The 19266-nt window shown below is 45.3% G+C and overlaps 1 protein-coding gene across 1 annotated transcript in view; it reads right to left on the bottom strand.

Moving 5' to 3' along the window:
* Positions 1–19266, bottom strand: part of Aopep (aminopeptidase O (putative)) — a 309373-nt gene that overhangs the window by 98944 nt on the left and 191163 nt on the right. Inside the window, exon 10 of the mRNA XM_026401975.2 lies at positions 9649–9692. Within this exon, the coding sequence (XP_026257760.2) occupies positions 9649–9692 (44 nt within the window). The remainder of the gene's footprint in view (positions 1–9648; positions 9693–19266) is intronic.

Below are 19266 nucleotides of genomic sequence, written 5' to 3'. Positions count from 1 at the left end.
AGTTTGAGGCCTGCCTGAGCAACTTAGTAAGGCCCTAAGCAATTCAGTGAGACCCTGTCTCAAAACATAAAAAGCACTGGAGATGTGGCTCAGTGGTTAAGTTGAGTCCCCCTCACCGAGAGAGAGAGAGAGAGAGAGAGAGAGAGAGAGAGAGAGAGAGAGAGAGGGGAAAAGAAAAAGAAACCTTTTGGCTGGGAAAGTCAATTTAGGAGGGTAAGGCATACTCCTAGGACACATTAGTCAGGAGTGCTTCCTAGAGAGCAGTGGAGGAAAGTGAAAACTGAAGAGTAAAGCACTTAGTGCTTCAAATATAAACTTCATTGTAACAAACTTTATAATAACGATTTTTACTGCAACAAGCAAAAATAATGCACACCATTATCAGGCCACAGAGAGGCTTAGGTATATGGAATTTGTATAGCTTCCACTATCTAATTTTCAAGTAGGCCAACATCAAATTGGCTCAATTTGAAGATTGCCTGTTACATCAACTGAATTTTTTTTTTTTTTTTTGCTTTCATGCCCTGCTGACTTGTCTACTCCTTAAAATTACTAAGTATATATTTAGGAAGGACAGCTCCGAGGTTATATCTTCCAGTCTTCCCTGGCTAATGAAGTTTAAAGCAAACCCATTCCCTTCTTCCCTCTTCTAGATAATTCCTACTCATGCCCAGACTCTCTGCTTACAGAGAGGCCTTCCTGGACTTCTCAGAGACTGAAACAAGCCCTCCCCTGTGCACACACTGTGCTCCCTATCCTCCATGTCACAGCATTCAGCCCAGTTGGCAACTGACAGTCACTCAATCACTTGACTTTCACTGTTTCCTCCCAACAACGAAACTCTCGGGAGCTAACCCAGCACTTAAAACAGTCCCTGGTGTACAAAAGAATTCCTATATAGATTTTTTTTCCTTGAATGAATAAAGACACATTTTCACTGTTAACTCAATAAATATGATTTCTTTTAAAGAGAATATTCACCTTTCCCAGCAAGATGTTCCAAGTTGTTAAGCTCTGTATCTTTTAAAATTTTGCAGACGTACACATGCATGTGCACCTGTACATTTCCTCCCTTGCTTTTGGAATTGTGGAAGCAGTTATGGAAAGATGGTGTTTTCTGCAATGTTAAGGTGCTGGAGGGCCAAGCCCTGCCCCCCTGCCTCATGGGCAGTGTGGAGGAAGGAAAGCAGGAAGGGGCTGGAAAAAGAAGGGATAACTAATTCTGTCTTCCTTTTCTTTTTCCCACTGATCACTGGTGCCCCCTGTCTTCCCTGTCCCAGTAAAAAGTTAAGGATGCTCAAGAAGGCAACCCCCGCTATTTCAAAACAGAAAAAATGCAGGGAGGGAAAGAAGACTATGTAGAGAAAGGGGTCAGGATACACATGGACGATGAGGTCCCTCTGTGGGACTACCAGGCAGAAGAGAGAGGATAGGATACAAGAGGACAGAGGGATGACACCACCTCTCTAGGTCATCCCTGGACATGCCTCCCAGGAAACCCAGTGCCACGAGCAATGACTGATTGGCCAGGAAAGGAGAATGTGGCTGGCTGGACACTTAGGGAGCAGCAACACTGAAAAGGTCAGAGAGAAACTGGGGCTCTGACCCCAGATGTGGGCAGGCAAGCTCGAGTTCCCACCGGAGCCTCTGCAACAGCTCAAAGCCCAGGGCTGCTCAGGGGTAAGGGCGGGAACTTGACTCCTTCACCAAATGAAGGATCCTCCCAGGGGCACATGTGGAGGCAGGCAAGGTGGGGTCCCTGCAGCCATTCTAAACGTGAAAAGGTCTTCAGTTTAGCAGTCTTGCTACCACATAAGTGATAAAAATTACTCTTTTCTGCCAGTCTCACACATTTCACTAGGAAATAAAAGGACAACAACTTTCCTTAGACACAGGTAGGACAATGCCCTTCACTGACACTGTTTCCAGCCACAGAGGAGATACCGCGCCTGACCTTCTGGGGCAAAACCTCTGTCCCCCATCTTCTTGACACTGAAGAAGCCGGAGTGAGGGGCCTGCTCCTGAGCTGAGCTGAGCTGAGCTGAGCTGCACGTGGCATCTTGGGAAAGGGGTCTCCTCAGAACCTCCAACACCAAGAACAAGAAGCAGGCTTCGGAAAGGATGTGGAAAGGGCAGGAAGGATGATTCAAGGGCAGGTGCCCTGGGTCCAGGAGGGAGGTCAAGGGAACTGGGATCAAATGTCCTGAAGAAAGACATTTGGGAGGCGACTTGATGGCCACGTTCGAGTGACTTTGCAAAAGACAGCGAACAGCTGCTGAGCAGCACTATGGAGGTTGGACATGAGGACAGGACGGGAGTCTCCGTGAGGAATTTTCACTTACGGACACTTCTCTAAGCGGCCTGGAGAACGGGCTGCAGTGGAGGGCTGGAATGTCACTGAGAAAGGCCCGAAGCCCTCGCCAGAGCGGGAGGAGGGCAGGAGAACGTCTCCGAGTGGTGGACACTCGATGAAGGTCCACTGGGCCTAGGTTCTGCGGAGAGCTGGGATGGAAAACCCAGCAAGCGACTGAGAGACATGTGACAGACACCCGTCTGCAGGCCAGCAGTTCTTGCAAAGCTGGGGCTCAACTGCTGTGGAAAGGGTCCACCTGCCTCTGTGGGACAGGGAAGGAGGACGGTGGGAGGAGCACCGCAGAGATTCTGAAAGGCGACAGTGCCGGAAGTGTGTCCTGGCGGGAGGCAGTGCTGTCTGTCCTGCCCAGGGCAGGAAGGGAAGGGATGCACAGATAGGGAGGGCCAGGCTCCACTCAGCCCAGCTCAGGCAGAAATGAATCAGGGTGTCCTGTGAGGACTTTGGAGGCCCCGCGGCTGAGCCCTGGGCCTGCCATGGAGGCTATGAAGTGGCTGTAGAATGAATGACAGGAGAGCAGGGAGACAAGGAAGAGTACTTGAGGGAGAAGAGGCTGGAGGCAGGGAGACCGCAGGGGAGGCTGCTACTATTTCAACAGGAGGCAGTGAGAGGTGAACTGGATGTGATGTGTCGGGGTAGAGTGGAAGGTGGCATCCAAACGGTCCTGTTGGAGGCCTGGGAGACAGTGTGGCATCCTGGGCCCCATCCATCTCAGCAGGACGACCCTCCACAATCTGTCCATGCCTCGGTCCTGTCACCTCTGAGGCTCTGTTCATTGATGAGTGCTAAGGAGAATTCCGCTTTCCCATATCTGGTGCTTGTGCACATTCAGACATTGTTACATAGCAGCACTAAAAACAAAGCAAACAAAAACTCCTCTACCTCCTCAAAGACTAGGGATGAGACCACCATATGACCCCACTATTCCACTCCTCAGCTAAATCCAAAAGATTTAAATCAGCACGCTACAGGGCACATCAATGTTTATAGCAGTGCAGTTCACAACAGCCAAGCTGGGGAACCAATTTAGGTGCCCATCAACAGACGGAATGATAAAGATAAGGTGGTGCATATACACAATGAGGTTTTACTCAGCCATAAAGACAGATGAAATTATGAATTTTGCTGGTAAATGGATGGAATTGGAGAACACCATGCCAAATGAGATAAGCCAAACTCAGAAAGCCAAGGGTGGAATGTTTCTTGGGTGGGATGGATACATCTGCAGTAGAGGAAGGAGGATGGTGGGGAGGAAGGAGGGACAGGAAAAGGGAAGAATGGTGGAATGAATCTGACCTAACTTTCCTATTAGAGACAGGAGTATACCACAGTGAATCACACCTTTATGCATATCCACAAGGCACTAATTTTTTAAAAACTACAAATAAATAGAAGAAATTATAAATAAATAGAGTAGAAAAAAGGGAAAAGAGGTATGGTGGAGGGGAGGGCAAAGGAAAGTACTTGGGACTGATTAGAAGGAATTATATTCCACTTCCACATAAAGGCACAGAAGTAGCAGCTACTATTTACTGAACATCTACTGCGCACCAGACAAATTTCATCTAAACTTCCAATAACTGCAAGACCAACAATACCGTTTCCATTTTAAAAGCTGACCAAATACAGGTTCTGAGAGGTTAGGGAACATGTCCAAGGGCATGCAGGTAGCATCTGCCCGGCCGGGATTCAAACCTAGGCTGGCTGTGAAGCCCTGGCAACTCCTTCTGCTCTAAACTTAGGCCTCAGCATGTGCTGGTCCTGCGTAGGCAGACAATCCTGCAGGAGAGCAGAGCCACCCAGCACCCCAGCTTCTCCCTGTCGCGCTCCTGCAGTAGCTGTGCTGGTGCCAGTCCTCCCACTACCGTTTAGGAGAGGGGAGAGAGCCGTGGAAGGGCAGTGGGAGGGCAGGAGTGCTGCCCCCGATGAAAAGGGTATGTTTGCTCAGATCACTTTCTTTTGGGAAGCTGTGAAGCATCTTACACCCAGCATCACGCCCCTCCTCATAACATCCCTGAGAGGTGCCGTCCATTGTTGTGTGGTGTTTCCCAAGCAGATGGAGAAGCACAGGCAGCACAGGAGGATTCTGGAGTCAGCAGCGACAGGCTCCTCAGCTCACAGGCTTGGGGCAGGCAGGCCCAGCACCAAGCTCGCCTGGGGCTGCTAAGGTGGGGTAAGCATTCACTCCCGCTGCTTAAAACCACAGCCCTATGGAAAGGCTGTGGAAGTGGCCTAACCTCCTGGGGAACTGGCGAGAACTGCTGAGAGTACTTAAGTCGGCTTGTAGACAGCAGTGCTGAGGTCAAAAATCGACTTCTACACTTCTGGACATTTGGAGTCCAGGCCAAGGGTAAAGTCTTTCCCTCTGAGATCATGTGGCTTAGATAATCACAATAGAGGAGCAGAAGCATTTCCACCTCGCCAGGACCCAGGACTTACAGGAAATTACTCTTCTGCATGTCTGATCACTATGGAAATTGATTTTACACAGATAGCTAGAAGTACGCAGACCCCAGACGGCCAGTCCTCCATCAGCACTTCCCACTGCAGCCTGAGACTGGCCACACCCGCTCCTGGGCCTCCAGGGTGTCTGGAGCTGCAGGTGGTTTTGCCTGCTGACTGGCTGGCTCCCTGCTGTACTCCTACATCCTAGGGGGCAACTCTGAGTCTCAAGGTCTGACCACCAATCCCTTGGGGCTACCAATGCATCACACTTAGTTAACACAGCGGGGGAGAGGATATGCTAGCCATCCTGGCAGGATCCTGGTTAGAAAAATAAGCTGTGTTTAAAGCACACAGAGTGTCCAGTTGTTCTCTTCATGATGTTAAAGTAAACAGAAATAAACATTGGCTTGCCTGAAAATGGTACTGTACATGCCCGTATGAGCTGGTTCGGTTGAGTTCTGAGGCTGGGGTGACAAGGATGGGGAGCTGATTATTAGGCACATCTGCTACGTGTGACAGTCAACCTGCTGCTGAGCAAGTGAAGTGCCTTTTTCACTCCTTGCTCTCCTGCCTTCAACCTCCTGAGATCCTAAAGATCACATTCTGCCTGGTGTGGTGCCCCACACCTATAATAAGGCAAGCGCTCTACCACTGAGCTACAGCCCCAGCCCTTGGCAGGACTTTTGATTCTTAAAAATCCAAATACTGCAATGATAACTTTTTACTAATGACGTCAGCAGTTGGGGAGGCTGACTCAGAAGGATTGCAAGCTCAAAACTTAGCGAGGCCCCAAGCAATGCAGTGAGACCCTGTCTCAAAATAAAGAGTAAAAAGGCTGGGGATGTGGCTCAGTGGTAAAGCACCCCTGGGTTTAATCCCTAGTACCAAAAAAAGTAAAAAATAAAAATAAACATCCCATTCTGCCAGCATCTCTTCAGGGAAGCACAGAGCCCTGGCCACTTTCGCAAGCACTCCAAGACCCACGGAAGCAACTCTGAAAGTGCAGGGCTTTGGAGCTCGGGCCTGAAATGGGACAGGACCTAGTGCTAAGACGCAACCCACACCCTACATGGATTTTAAGGTTTTAGTCATCTACATTTTTAAGTCCCCTCTATACACAATGGTTGCAAATAGTGTGCGTCTCAGAGCTTTTGCACACAGTTGCTTATTTTCTTGATGAAAACAAGGCGTTTGCGCTTGGGCACGCCATGACTGCCGATGAGACATTTACAGCAAGAGTGCTCCCTAGCTCTGGATGGGGGTGGGTGTACTAAATCAACACCCCCCCCACACACACACACAATGACTGATGGGCAAAGAGAGCACAGGCAGCCGCTGACAACACAGGAACACGAGGTGGCCAGGAACACTGGGCAACGACTCCCCAGGGTGCTGCTCCCCTGCCGGGGAGAATGGCACCTAGCATTTGGATCTCCTTCTGAGCACTCCCGGTTTTTCTCACCTTATCTCCTCACTGCCATCTTCAAATTCTCTGCCCTTCCACACCCTCTGCTCCATGCTGATTCCAAGGTGTAGAAACCTAACAGCTGCCCCACTATCTGTACAAAGTCACTTCGTGGTGGAATTTAGTGGTCAAGAAAGGTGGGGCTCATGCTTGACTCCTCTATTCAACCCTCACAACTAACCAACCAGGCTGCATGGATGGCACCACTCAAATATTCCTCACGTCTGTTGATTATGTTCAACACCACTGCCACTGTCACCACCTCGGCCGTTACTTCTCCATCTCAAGATCTCCAGGTGTCTAATCTACCCTCCACACTGCCTTCCCAGGGTATCTTCCAACCTGCGGATGGCACTCCTCCATTGACAGCCTGGGGGGGGCCTCTGCCTGCAGCTTGAGGCTAGGACAGGGGAGACCTTTCTCTGCGCCCTCAGGACCCAGAACCTCACAGCCTGCGCTGCTCCTAATGGCCTGTTTTGCCCCAGTAATTGGCTACGAGCTTCCTGGGAGCTGGGCCCGGGCCTGGGATTTGTTCTTCTCCGTTTCCCAGCATCCCGCCTAAAACCTGGGATGAGAGACACTCAATAGAGAATGTTAAATAAATGGAAGCAAGAGAACAACACAGGGCTGTGACACAGAGACACTAGCTGACTAGTCTGAGCTGAAAAGCCTTGTTCTGTTCAGAGCAGCTCACGTGCCTAACAGATGTGCACAAGGATCAGTTTGCAACCGGAGCCAAAGATTAGAGGCTCCAGGGGGTAGGTGTGGGGCCTTTGGAGACCTAGATAAAATTGGTACAATATGTTGCATAGGTAATAGGATAAACAGTCAGTTTTAATAGCTGAACTAGATTCTGAGATTAGTTAGCAAGCAAAATGATGTTTAAGTCTTAAAAATATATTCCAGTATACTGGCTAACGTAGATTCATGGTAGAAATGAAATCACCTTAACTTTTAAGGAGAGTTTTTAGAAAGAGGCCTAAACATGCTAGGGAAAACACAAAAGTAGGAGAGGTAGCCCAGCAAAGGCCATGTGGTCGGTGGCCACATTGAGACAGGGACGCTGCTCTTAACTTCCACAATTACAACCAAAATCTCTTTGTGGGCCCCATGTGTTGACTCAATAAATATTCACAAGATAAAATCCAGGTCCCAGAGCCAGAGGGCTCAGGGGCCATCCAAATGAACTCCATAACCTTATTATGAAGAAGATTAAAAGAGAGACCTCCCAAACTAAAAATGCACTTTGTTGCTTCAGTGAAAATTGCTATATTTATGCTCTAAGAAGTTCTGAAAGAATGTGTGGTTATCACACAGAACAGAGTCTGGTAACAGCCCAAGGAGGTAAGACACCATGCCTGTGAATTTTCTTTTCTTTTCCTTTTTAAAGAAAACTGCTCCATTCTATTATAGAACCTGAAAAAGTTATTTTGGGGTAGGTACAAAAAAAAAATGGGGGAGAGGAGGATATACATTTTGCAGGTTATTCTTGATCTTAAGAATACTGGCCACATCTGATGTGATTTTTGCATGAAGAAAAGCCCATATGTCTACTTAAAAAAAAAAAAAAAAAAAAGGATGGCAAATCTGAAACATTTAAGACCTTCCAAAACAAGGCATGGATCTCCAGCAGCATCCTGAGCCACTGAGTGTCTTGGCCAATGACTAAGGCCTCCTGCAAGCTCCACCAGCTGCAAATGGAGCTGCAGAGACAAGGAAGTCACCAAATAGGACGGACACGTTAACTCTGTGGTGCACTGGCTTCCTTTATGTGTGTTTCTACTGTTAAAAAAAGAAAAGGACTCATAATAACCCTTTCACCTGCTGAGGAATGAGTTTGGAGTCTTCCTTAACGGAAGGTGGAATAAGGGGGAGTTTAAACAAAAATAGGCCAGGCAAAAATCCAATATTCGGAAAAAAATCTCCACATCTGCATGGGCCTGGGTCCTCTCCTGACTTTTCATGTCATTGCCTGCACCCAGTCTGACAGCATAAGCCCAGACACCTTACCCTGAGACACCCAATTTAGAAAGCATGTAAAAGCAGCTCATCAACATGTAGGTGACTCGTCCTGCATGAATCTGACTCATCTGTGTTAAAGAATTCATTTCCACAATTGGAAATCTGTTATGTGCATAAAAACACAGTTAAATCTGCAGGTCAGAAAGGAGGAGAGTAATGTCAGCTCTTTTTTAAAGAGACACTTAATTTCTCAAGATGTCCCTCTTTAATGTCTGAATATCAATCTTGCTACTGGAAACAGTTTCAGGGTATTTACTTGCAGGGTCCAAGTTAAGATAAAAAATATAAGAAGTAAAAATTGGAATGAATATAGTCTACCTAAAACATGGGTCTGAAACCTCCTCTACAAACCCCGTGGGAGGTTGGCAGCCTACAACTGAACACTTGCAAGGATGAGAATCTCCTCCCTTCAGGACAGTGGGCTCGTACTGAGCAGCACACAGAGGAGAGGGAGTGAGAATGACACAGACCCAGCTCCAGGCTGTGCTATCTCGCCCGCTAAGGGAGTGTGGAAAAGCCACTTCATCCCGGAGCCCCAGTTTCCCCACTGGCAATATAGTGGGTAAGAGGACAGACTCTAGAGCCAGATGCTTGGGCTCAGATCCCAGCCCTGCCACAGACTGCCATGAAATTCAGGCTTGGTACCCTGTCCTCTTCTTGGTAAAACTGGGATAAATACACAATTACCAAAGAGTGTTGTTTTGAGGATTAAATGGCTATCTTCATGAAATAAACTCCCAATAAATGCCGGCTTCTCACCACCCCTGGATGGTGATGTCAGTGAAGAGTGCCAAGGGTCGAGTGGTCTCTGTACACACCGCCTCTGGATGCTCTTAAAGTGAGGATATGGTGACCATGTTGGTCACTGACAAGCCTCAGCAGTGAAGGTGGAGAACAGACGTGGAGGGAGGAAGTGACCCACTCCAAGCTTCACAGGAGGAACAGCAGACCTGGTTTAGAACCTACCAGGGCCTGACTTCACCACCCACCTCCAACTCAAGGGTCCCCTTTAGTAGGCCACATTACTGGAGGCACCCCCATTTTCAAAACTTTCTTCTCCACTGTTCTTTTCCACAGCAGTTGAGACCACAGATGGTCTTTGTTTGCCTCCTAAAACACTTTTGGGACTCCAACTCTGGGAATCTCAGGTGGACACACTGGCCTCCACTGTCCACTTGGGCCTATCCCCAAGTATGACTGTCTATCCAGTGACTCCACTGGTTGAGCCAGGGCCTTGGTAAGAGAGGAAAACTGAACTTCTAGGAAGTAACAAGCCAAACAATGGTAGGGTCATTCTTAACAGTAAAAGTAAAACTGGGCTCTTAATTCCTAAGTTGGACCTTACCTTTTTTCTTCTGGGATGCTCTCCAGCAGCATTTGAAGGAAATCCTGGAATAAGAAAAAAGTAAACCATTAAAGATGTCCATCAGTAAGTAACTGCCAGAACCACGCCAGAGACTGAGCCTTCCCAGCTGCTGAGAGCTCACCTGCTAGCCCAGCAAGACTAGGCAACTCATCAGACTGTAGACTCAATTTACTGACTTCCCAGCACTTCAGTCCAGTCACTTAGAGAGATTAGTTTTTTAAAAACCATAACCGAGCTGAAAAACATAGTGCTTGTTATTCTGACCTACCCCCGACAGTTTATTTGGTGTTTAATGCTTTCAAAAGCTGCCAGGGTATCAAGTGTCCTCCCTCCCTACTCACCCATGTCCTCTCCTCAGGAGCTTTCCTGGATAACCCGTGAACAACCTACGCTTGCAGAGGCTGGAAACTAACTTGCAACTCGCCTGCATTGTTCCGAGGAAAGATAACAAAAGTCAAGTTGATAAACATGTCGATCAAGGAACAAAGATGTCCACAATTCTGAACACACTGGAGAAGCTCTGGTCTCCATCCACAGCCTCTTCTCCTATCACTGCACAAACCTCAGTTGCTGGACATCTGAGATGCTTACATGATAGAATTCCTTAACCTAAGGCAAGACTGATGACTGTCTCCCTCTGTCTCATTTTTTTATGTGAAAATTTCAAACACAATAAAAGAGTATGCAGAATAGGATAAGTAGCCTTCACATTCACCAACCCACAGCCAGTCCTGCCCCCTGACTTCCCTGCCTCCTGCATTCATAAGCAAATCCCAAATATTACATAATTGTATCAACATATGTTCTACTAAATATCTCTAAAAGTTAAGGACTCTTTTAAAACATAAGGCCTACACAATTCAAATATGAACGATTGTTTATATTTAATTTGTACCTTGTGTATTGTAACCCAACTTCTCAGCCCATCTCTCTTAGAATTTGATTTAATCTTGATTGGTGGTGTTAGATAAAATACAGAATGCCCAGTTAAACTGGGGGCATAAATATGCAAAAAAATATATTTTTATATATTTACTGAAACTCAAATTTGGCTATATTTTTTCTATTCTGTACTTTTATCTGCTATGTGGGCAACCCTAGGGTCCACTTTCATCATCTGAATGCTGAACAAGATACATTTTAGAGAACTATAAACATGAAACAAAGAACAATATTTAACTTTCTGGAAACCTGATAATATTGAACAACAAAGAAGATCTACACTAGGAGTTTTTAACAAATAGAAAATAATCTTTTTAAATGGGTCCTTGAAAGAGTCAGTCCAGGTGACCCACTATGCATGTGGCAAATGAGAGTCCCTCCTGACCAAAGTCCACCCAGTGCTCTGACTGTGCTGCTGCTCTCCCCACCAGGAAACGGAAGGACTCGCAGGGCAGGAGGAACCTGCGATCTGTAGGGTGAGGGGTTCTTTCCCTAATCTCACACTGAAGTGCGGTCACGGCTACACTGGACAGCCAGCTGTCCCACCTGTACACGTTCCTAGGAGGTCACAGTCCACTTCTATCAGAGGCAAGGTCTCCTTATTAAGGTACTAAAAAAAAGATTTATTCCTTGCAAGTTCTCTTCTCTTCTAAGACTTTCCTTTTCTATTGCTCCTTCACTTGGAGTAATGAACACAAAATATTTAAAGTACAGATCATGTCATAAAAGTGAAGGGGGATAGAATTCCAAATTAATTAATGCCTTACAAAGGCACCTACCAGGGATACTTGGAGAAGAATGCCAAGGGAAACAAGAGCAGGATTTGGTATGCAAAAATCTGTTTTGCTCAAAGTCCTAAAAGTGATTATTTTTATTATTTAAAAAATTATTTTGTAAAGCATCCAATTAGAAATTAATGAGACCCAGGGCCTCACGCGTGCAAGGCAAGCGTTCTATCACTGAGCTACAACCCCAGCCCTTGGCAGGACTTTTGATTTTTAAAAATCCAAATACTGCAATGATAACTTTTTTACTAATGACGTCATCATCTCCTATAGCCCACACCGGCTTACCCCATATTTGCCTGGCAATTTTTACTCAATTATGTGGGAAAAATTCCATTAACTTAACAAGGGGGAGAATTTAATTGCATGAGAAGCAGGAAATTTTCAGAGTTAACCTTAGTTCTGCCCTTTTGCATTTTCCAATTATAGCTGGGCCCTGTCTGTGCAGGAATGTGAAGTGCAACAATCCTGAATTCCGTGGGAACACAGGACGTTCCCTGGAAGCCCTGCTCCACTTTTAAAGAAAGATGGTTTTCCTGCTCCTGGCAGGCCACCCTTCTAGAGAATCTGCCGCTTCCTGCCTCCAAGGTGAGGTCTGCAGGCAACACAGCAGCTGGCCAGAGGCTGCCAGTGACTGCCGGGGTCACACACCCACCCCCTGGCATCTGTGGGAACATCCCGGCTGCAGAGCTGGATGGTCCTCCATCCTGCAGGCAGGCCATGGCTCTACAAGGCTCTCGGTTCTCAGGTAGGCAGTCCTGTGCATCTATCCACAGAATCGGCCCAGCCAGTCCTTCTTACTCCTTCCCGAGACCCAAAATTTAAACACAAAACACTGGTTTTTCTGCTTCCTCTTGTAAAACTGCGTACACCCTGGAGTAGACTCTTCTTTCACCAAAACACTATGAAATAAACAGAATTGTGCCTCTTAAGATTGATTTCCCTTGCTGCTTCTCTTCAGTTCTTTCATCTCTCCCCACTCTCACCTTCAGTGGCTGGCAGTTTTCTGAAAGCAACTTCGAGATCTAATTGGAGAAGGAGGGCTGTCCCTCACAGCTCATTCTAGCACCACCAGGCAAGTCAGTTAGCAACAAATAGGAGGGTCCCAGTGGGTCACCTCTGCAGCACGCCTGAGAATAAACACCTCTGTCACTGGAGAGGGACATGAGTTGAAACTGAATCTGAGTCCAAGGCAATGGTTCCAAGCCCAGGCCACAGTTAGAAATAACACATTCCTTGAAATTTCGGTTTTCAAACCCTACTCTCCCTATAATCTATATGCTAATTAGATCAGTCCCAGACAGCTTGTTTTGATTAACACCTAACAACACTAAATTAAGCATTACAATTTTTAGAAAACTAACACTGATTTTGGCACATGGCTAATTTGGTAATTATTTTTTAGTTCTGGTGAAAGTATTCAATAAAAAGCAGGCACATATAGATTCTACTGGATGAACTGACACTGGCTTGACAAGTACACAGGATTAATAACCCCTAACAATGTTTTATGAATGATTACTATGGTCATGGGTGGGCAAGAAAGGCAAAGCAAATAATCAAAATGCTGAAGCAAGGACAGGATTGGCAGAGTCAGAGAAGAAACAAGATCGAGAGGAATCAGTCACTGTCATGCTTACGAGGGATTCAGTGGCAGCTAGAAGGGTGGTCAAACTGAAATGCTGGCAGGTGCGGGTCATAGAAGGGGAAGGAAGAAGTAAGGCAAAAGAGGAAGAAACTGAGGGGCTTCTGCATAAGGAAACTGGATCACAATTCTTCCTTACCAATAACTAACAAGCAATGTAAATTAAGATACAATCCTTTAAAAATACGTATTTGAAAAGCTTGGCATCTATAGTGATGCAGCTGCATCCATGTTCACAGTAGCTCAATTCACAATAGCAGCTAGGTGACCTTCAACAGATGAGTGGATAAAGAAAATGTGGTATATATATATATATATATATCCACAATGGAATATTACTCAGCCATAAAGAAGAATGAAATTATGGTATTTGCTGGTAAATGGATAGAACTAGAGATTATCATGCTAAGTAAAATAAGCCAGTCCCCCAAAAAACAAAGGCCAAAAATTCTCTCTGATATGAGGATGCTGCTGACTCATAACTGGCATGGGGGTGGTGGTGTGTGGGTTCAATGGATTGAATGTGGGGGGAATGGGGGAAAGGGATGGGGAACGGGAATGGAAAAGACAGTTGAATGAACGGGACACATCACTTTCCTATGTTCATATATGAATACACGACCAGTGTAACTCCACATCATGTATGACCATAAGAATGGCAAGTTGTACTCCGTGTATGTATGATAAGTCAAATATAATCTACTGTCATGTATAACTAAAAAGAAAAAAAAAAAGCGTGGTGTGGTGGCATGCACCTGTAGTCCTAGCACTCTGGACGCTGAGGCAGGAGGATTATGTGAGTTCAGGAGTTTGAGACCTGCCAGGGGCAAGTAGCAAGACCCTGTCTAAAACACACACACACACACACACACACACACACACACACACAGAAAAAAAGGAAACTTCTGAAAGTAGCAAATAGAGGATCAGCAGCATCCCAACAAAGAAAATAGTACAAGCTCCCAGCATGGGCTCCAAGTGCCAGGAAGGCAGGAGCCAGGGCTCTGGCCCCACCGCCCACTCCCCCTCTGCCCCTCCTGCAGCCTCCCACTGCACTGCGCAGCACTGCGCTGACCACACCTGGCAGACTTCACCAGTGTTCATGCCACGTTTGGAAAGAAGCAGGAATAACGTCACCTTTCCTCTCTTTTGACTGTGGAGGGACTGGAAATGCGTGCTGGAGAGAGGAGCAAAACGTGGGCCACCGACCTCTGAGGAGGACCCCATGAGCAGCGGAGCTCCAAGCTCCAATGGAGCCGAGGAACAAGCACCACCCAGAGAAGCCTGCGACGGGAGGCCATGCCCTATCAGGTCACGAGACTCTTGGCGAGGGGACACTTAATACATCTGCAGGAGACACAGGGCCGGTTCTCCAACAAAGGCGGGCTGGGGCCACAGCAGAGTCCGCCTCCGCCCTCCTCCACGCACAGAGGCCGACGCTCAAACTGCAGCTCAGAGGGGAAGAAAAGCCAGCCCAGGAAGAGTGGGGAAAGGAGGCAAGGATCATGTTCCCTATACATGAGAATTCACAGGAAAGGTCCTGCAACTGTGTGAACTAGCATGACAACCCACCAAAGAGACACACAGAAGCAACACACCTAAGAGACCAAGAATCTAGGCTTCACGAAAACGTGGCCCAAGGAAAAGAAGAAAATGTTCCATGAATGCTTAACACTATAAAATAAATTAACAAAAACCCAAAATAAGCTCAGTAAAATGAAAGCAGAAAGATGACAAAACAACAAAGGGTGAAGAAAAGAGAGGTTCCAAAACAAAGGAAATAAATTAAGGACCAAAATCCCATCAGTGTGAGACATTAATGAAGTAGGAATGGCGATGAAAAGAACAGCACCGAGAAGACAGTGCTAATAATAAAAGGGGCAGCTCGAGAGGAGCCCAGGCTGTCCAGGAGAAAAAGATCAGAAGCAATTCATAAATAATAGGCATGGAGGACAAAGAAGACACGACACAGGGACAACTGGCAAGTCTGGAATTCAGAACCTGTAGGCGGACAATCACATTCAGAGATAAAATTAAGACAATTTCAATAAAGGATAGAACTATGGTTTAAAAATGTAGCTGTTTTTGGTGGGTGGAGGGAAGGGGAACAACCCAAAACCATGGGCACCAACCTATTTTCTCAATAAACTACTAAACTTCAAAGATAATGAGTTCTTCTGCCATCTAAGTGGTCTACAAGGAGAAAAGTAGGTTAATTTCAATGGTTTCTACAGCATTAATACCAGAAGGCAGTGGAGCAATGTCTGAAGTTCTGCAGAATGGAAATGTGTCCCAGAATATGAAACCAGTTTGTAATTCAAATATAGCCAACACGCCAGCATCCTCAAGCAGGAAGAACCCAGAAGTCACACAGGCTGGGAGATGGCAACTTGAACACCAAGTTATTATTGAAATTTGGTCAACAAAGAGTTGAATCAAAATAAAATACTCATGAATATAGAAGCACAGTAAAATGACTGGTGACAAACACTGAAATCCTTTACTCACAGAGCTGAAACTATATAATTGGCTGTACACTGTGGTGCCTGCCTGTATTCCCCGCAACTTGGGAGGCTGAGGCAGGAGGATCACAAGTCCGAGGCTAGCCTGACCATCTTAGCAAGATACTCCCTCAAAACCAAATAAACCAAAAGCTACACAACTGTGAAAAGTATGGTTACAGTGTATACTGTGAATAAACTATAAACCTCACTCTATAATAATAATTAAGAAAAATTTAGAACTAGGAGAAGTAGTGGAAGTTTATAACTGCTGATTTCCTTAACTTTCATAATAGTGAATAAGCTGATGCTCTATAAGATGAAATACATAAGGGGAAAATAACAATTTCAACCTTTTAACAAATTTTTTCTGTAGTAATGTTTCTTAACCATAGAAGAATCTTTGAGGAAATGATCTCTCTTACATTAATCTGAATTTTAGAAAGTTCTTTACCTTCCCTTTAGTTTCTTTTTCATTTACCAAGTTTTAGAGAGAAATTTGAAACAGTTCATTAAAAAATATATACAGGGACTAGGGATGTAACACAGTGGTAGAATGCTTGCCTAGTGTGGGTGAGGCCCTGGGTTTATCCCCAGTACTGGGTGGGGAAATATCCATACATATGCATACATATACATATATATTCCTACTGTTATAAAATTATTTTGAACAATTCCTATCCACGTGTACATAAACATATAACACACATATATACAATCTTCCAGGTGTATACATACCTCACATAGAGCAGATACAGAGAGAAACAGTATGGCTTCTAAAATGGTAGTAACATAATATCAATTGTAGGCATTTCTGGGTGGTGGGAATTTTAAGGATGACTGATCTCCTTTGTACCTTTCTGTATTGCTTGAATTTCTATAGTGAGTATGTTGTAAAAGCAGTATTTCCAAATTTAATACAAAGATACAGTAATTTAGGCACTGTGGTACTGGCATGAAGACAGAAATAGTGATAAGTGGAACTGAATTAGAGTACAGAAACAAACCCTTACATTAACGGTCAAAGGGTTTTTGCAAAGGTTCTAAGATAATTCAATGGAGGGAAAGGATGGCCTTTTCATGAAATGGTAGGGGACAACTAGATACATGCAAAACAATGAAGTTGGACATCATCTTCACAACTTATACAAAAATCAGAGCCCTAAACCTAAGAGCTAAAACCAAGAAACTTAGAAGAAAACAGAAGTAGATCTTCACAAACTTCAATCAAACAGTAGTTTCTTAAGATACGACACACCCAAAACCCAAGCAATCAAAGAGAAAATAGAAAATTTGACTTGTCAAAATTAAAAACTCTTTGCTGTAAAGAACACTATCAAGAAAGCAAAAATACAATGCATAAAAACAGAAAATACTGGGGCTGGGTTTGTGGCTCAGTGATAGAGTGCTCACGGAACATACATGAGGCTCTGGGTTCAATTCTTAGTACCACATAAAAATAAAATAAATATATTGTGTCTACCTAAAACTAAAAAAAATAAATATTTTAAAAAAACAGAAAACGTTTGCAAATCATATCTGATAAGGGACTTCTGTTCGGAACATATGAACTATTCTTATAACTCAATAATAAAATACAACCCAAATAAGGAATGGTCAAAGGATATGAACCGACATTTTTCCAAAATAGACACGAGTGGTCGATAAACACATAAAGAACGCTTGACATCATTAAGCCATGAGAGAAACGCACATCAAAGCTATCGGGAGATAATTTCAGACCCATAGGGAAGACATAATTTCAGACCCATTATCAAAAGACGGAAGGCGACCAGCATTGACAAGCGTGGAGAAACCAGAACCCTCAGCAGGTGGAATGTAAAACGCCCTAGTCTCTGTGGAAATGATCTAGCAGCTCCTCAAAAACCCAAACAGAGAACTACCACGTGGTCCACCAATCCCACTTCTGTGTATATGCTCCAAAGAACTGAGAGGAAGTTCTGCCTGCTACAATGTAGGTGGCCCTGAAGACATGACGCTAGGGGAGTAAGCCAGACACCAAGGACACCTGATGGTCAGTTCTTCTTACATGAAGCACCTACAGTAATCAAATTCATAGAAACAGAAAAAAGAATGGTGGTTGCCAGAGCCTGGGGCTGGGAAGAGCAGGGAGGCACTGTTCAATGGGTTCAGAGCTTCAGTTTGGGAAGATGAAGATGGAGAGGGATGATGGTGATCATTGGGGAAAAAAAAGGGAATGCACTTAATTCCACTGAATCATTCACTTAAAATGGCTAAAATGATAAGTTTTATGTGCATTACCACAATTAACACAATTAAAACTAGGCAACTTCTTGGAAGGCAGAGGCAGGAGGGATCACTTGATTCCAGGAGTTCAAGACCAGCCTGAACAACAGAGTAAGGCCCCATCTCAAAAAAAGAAAACAAACAAAACCAAACAGGAGTGATGTCCTGGTACATGCTACACAACCCCTGAAAACATGCTGCACGAACTAAAGTCAGACACCCAAGACCACGTGGTTCATTTCTATGAAATGTCCAGAAAAGACCAATCCCCAGAGACAGAGCAGATAGCGTCGGCAGGAAGGGTGGACGGGGAAGCGAGTGCTGATGATTTCTTTCGGGGTTGATGAAAATGTTCTAAAATTAGATCATGCTGAGGGCTGCACAATCACAAGCTTGCACATTTCTAAAGGGAAAATTTTATGGCATGTGAATTTTATCTCAATAAAGTTGTTATGGAAAAACAAAGTTATTCAAAAGAGATAAAAGAAAAACTGAATGAGCTGGTTGAGAGAGCAGCAGGAGTTCATGGAAAATAAGCCAGAACCTCTGTGGTCACAGGAAGTCCCACACACGGTGGGAGCATCTTGGTGAGAAATGGCTGAAGCCGCAGGACCTGGACCCATCAGAGCCAACCAAGCATGCGAGGAGTCTAAATCTGTTTTGAACTGCCTTCCTAACTACGGGAGAATCGCCTCCTCAAGACACCAAAAAGATTAAAAGAGCACAGGGCTTGGACATCAGCCTTGCTCTCCTCGGTGTGTCAGGTTATAGTCACACACCCTTTCCCTCTCATGCTGCGGATGATGCGACTCACAGCCGTGTCTGAACACAACGATCAAAGACACCCTCTGTCCAACCCCTGCCAACATGAGCACTGTTTTCAGAGCTCTCACCGTTAGCTTCCTTGCCAGGTGCCGCTCACCCCACACCCACGGGAGTGGACAGGGTCTTTTTCCAACTGTCTTGGGGCCAGGCTGTCTGATGCTTCAGGGTGTCTTCCTTTTAATCTGTTTATTAAAGATTTACAGCATACCTACTGTGTGCCAGACTGTACTAAATACATGTTGGACTACATGAGCTCATACATAAAGAGAAGGAACAGACAAGAGACAGTGCTGTCATGAAAATACAATACAGATAATGGGAATGACATTAAGGGCAACAAAAGAGAAGCGGGCTGATGACATCTGCTCAGCTAGGGTGGCTCTGAAGTCCTGGCATCAAGTGCAGACTGAAGGGTAAGATTTCGATAATGAACCCCGCAAAGACGACTCCAGGAAGAAGGAATGCTTGTTTTGTTGTTAAGATCACTCAGGGGACAGCCATTTGCATCACTGTGCTCAGACGGCTTCAGGTGGGTCTGTCCCCCAGTTGCAAGGAGCTCACCCTCCCCGAAAACACCTTCCTTGTGTCCACTGTGTTCATAATTTCCACCCTGAATGAAATAGTCAATCTT

This window comes from Urocitellus parryii, chromosome 13 (assembly GCF_045843805.1).
Source record: "Urocitellus parryii isolate mUroPar1 chromosome 13, mUroPar1.hap1, whole genome shotgun sequence".
Lineage (NCBI taxonomy): Eukaryota > Metazoa > Chordata > Mammalia > Rodentia > Sciuridae > Urocitellus > Urocitellus parryii.
Note: the sequence above shows the minus strand (reverse complement) of the source record. Positions and strands in the feature narration are given on the sequence as shown.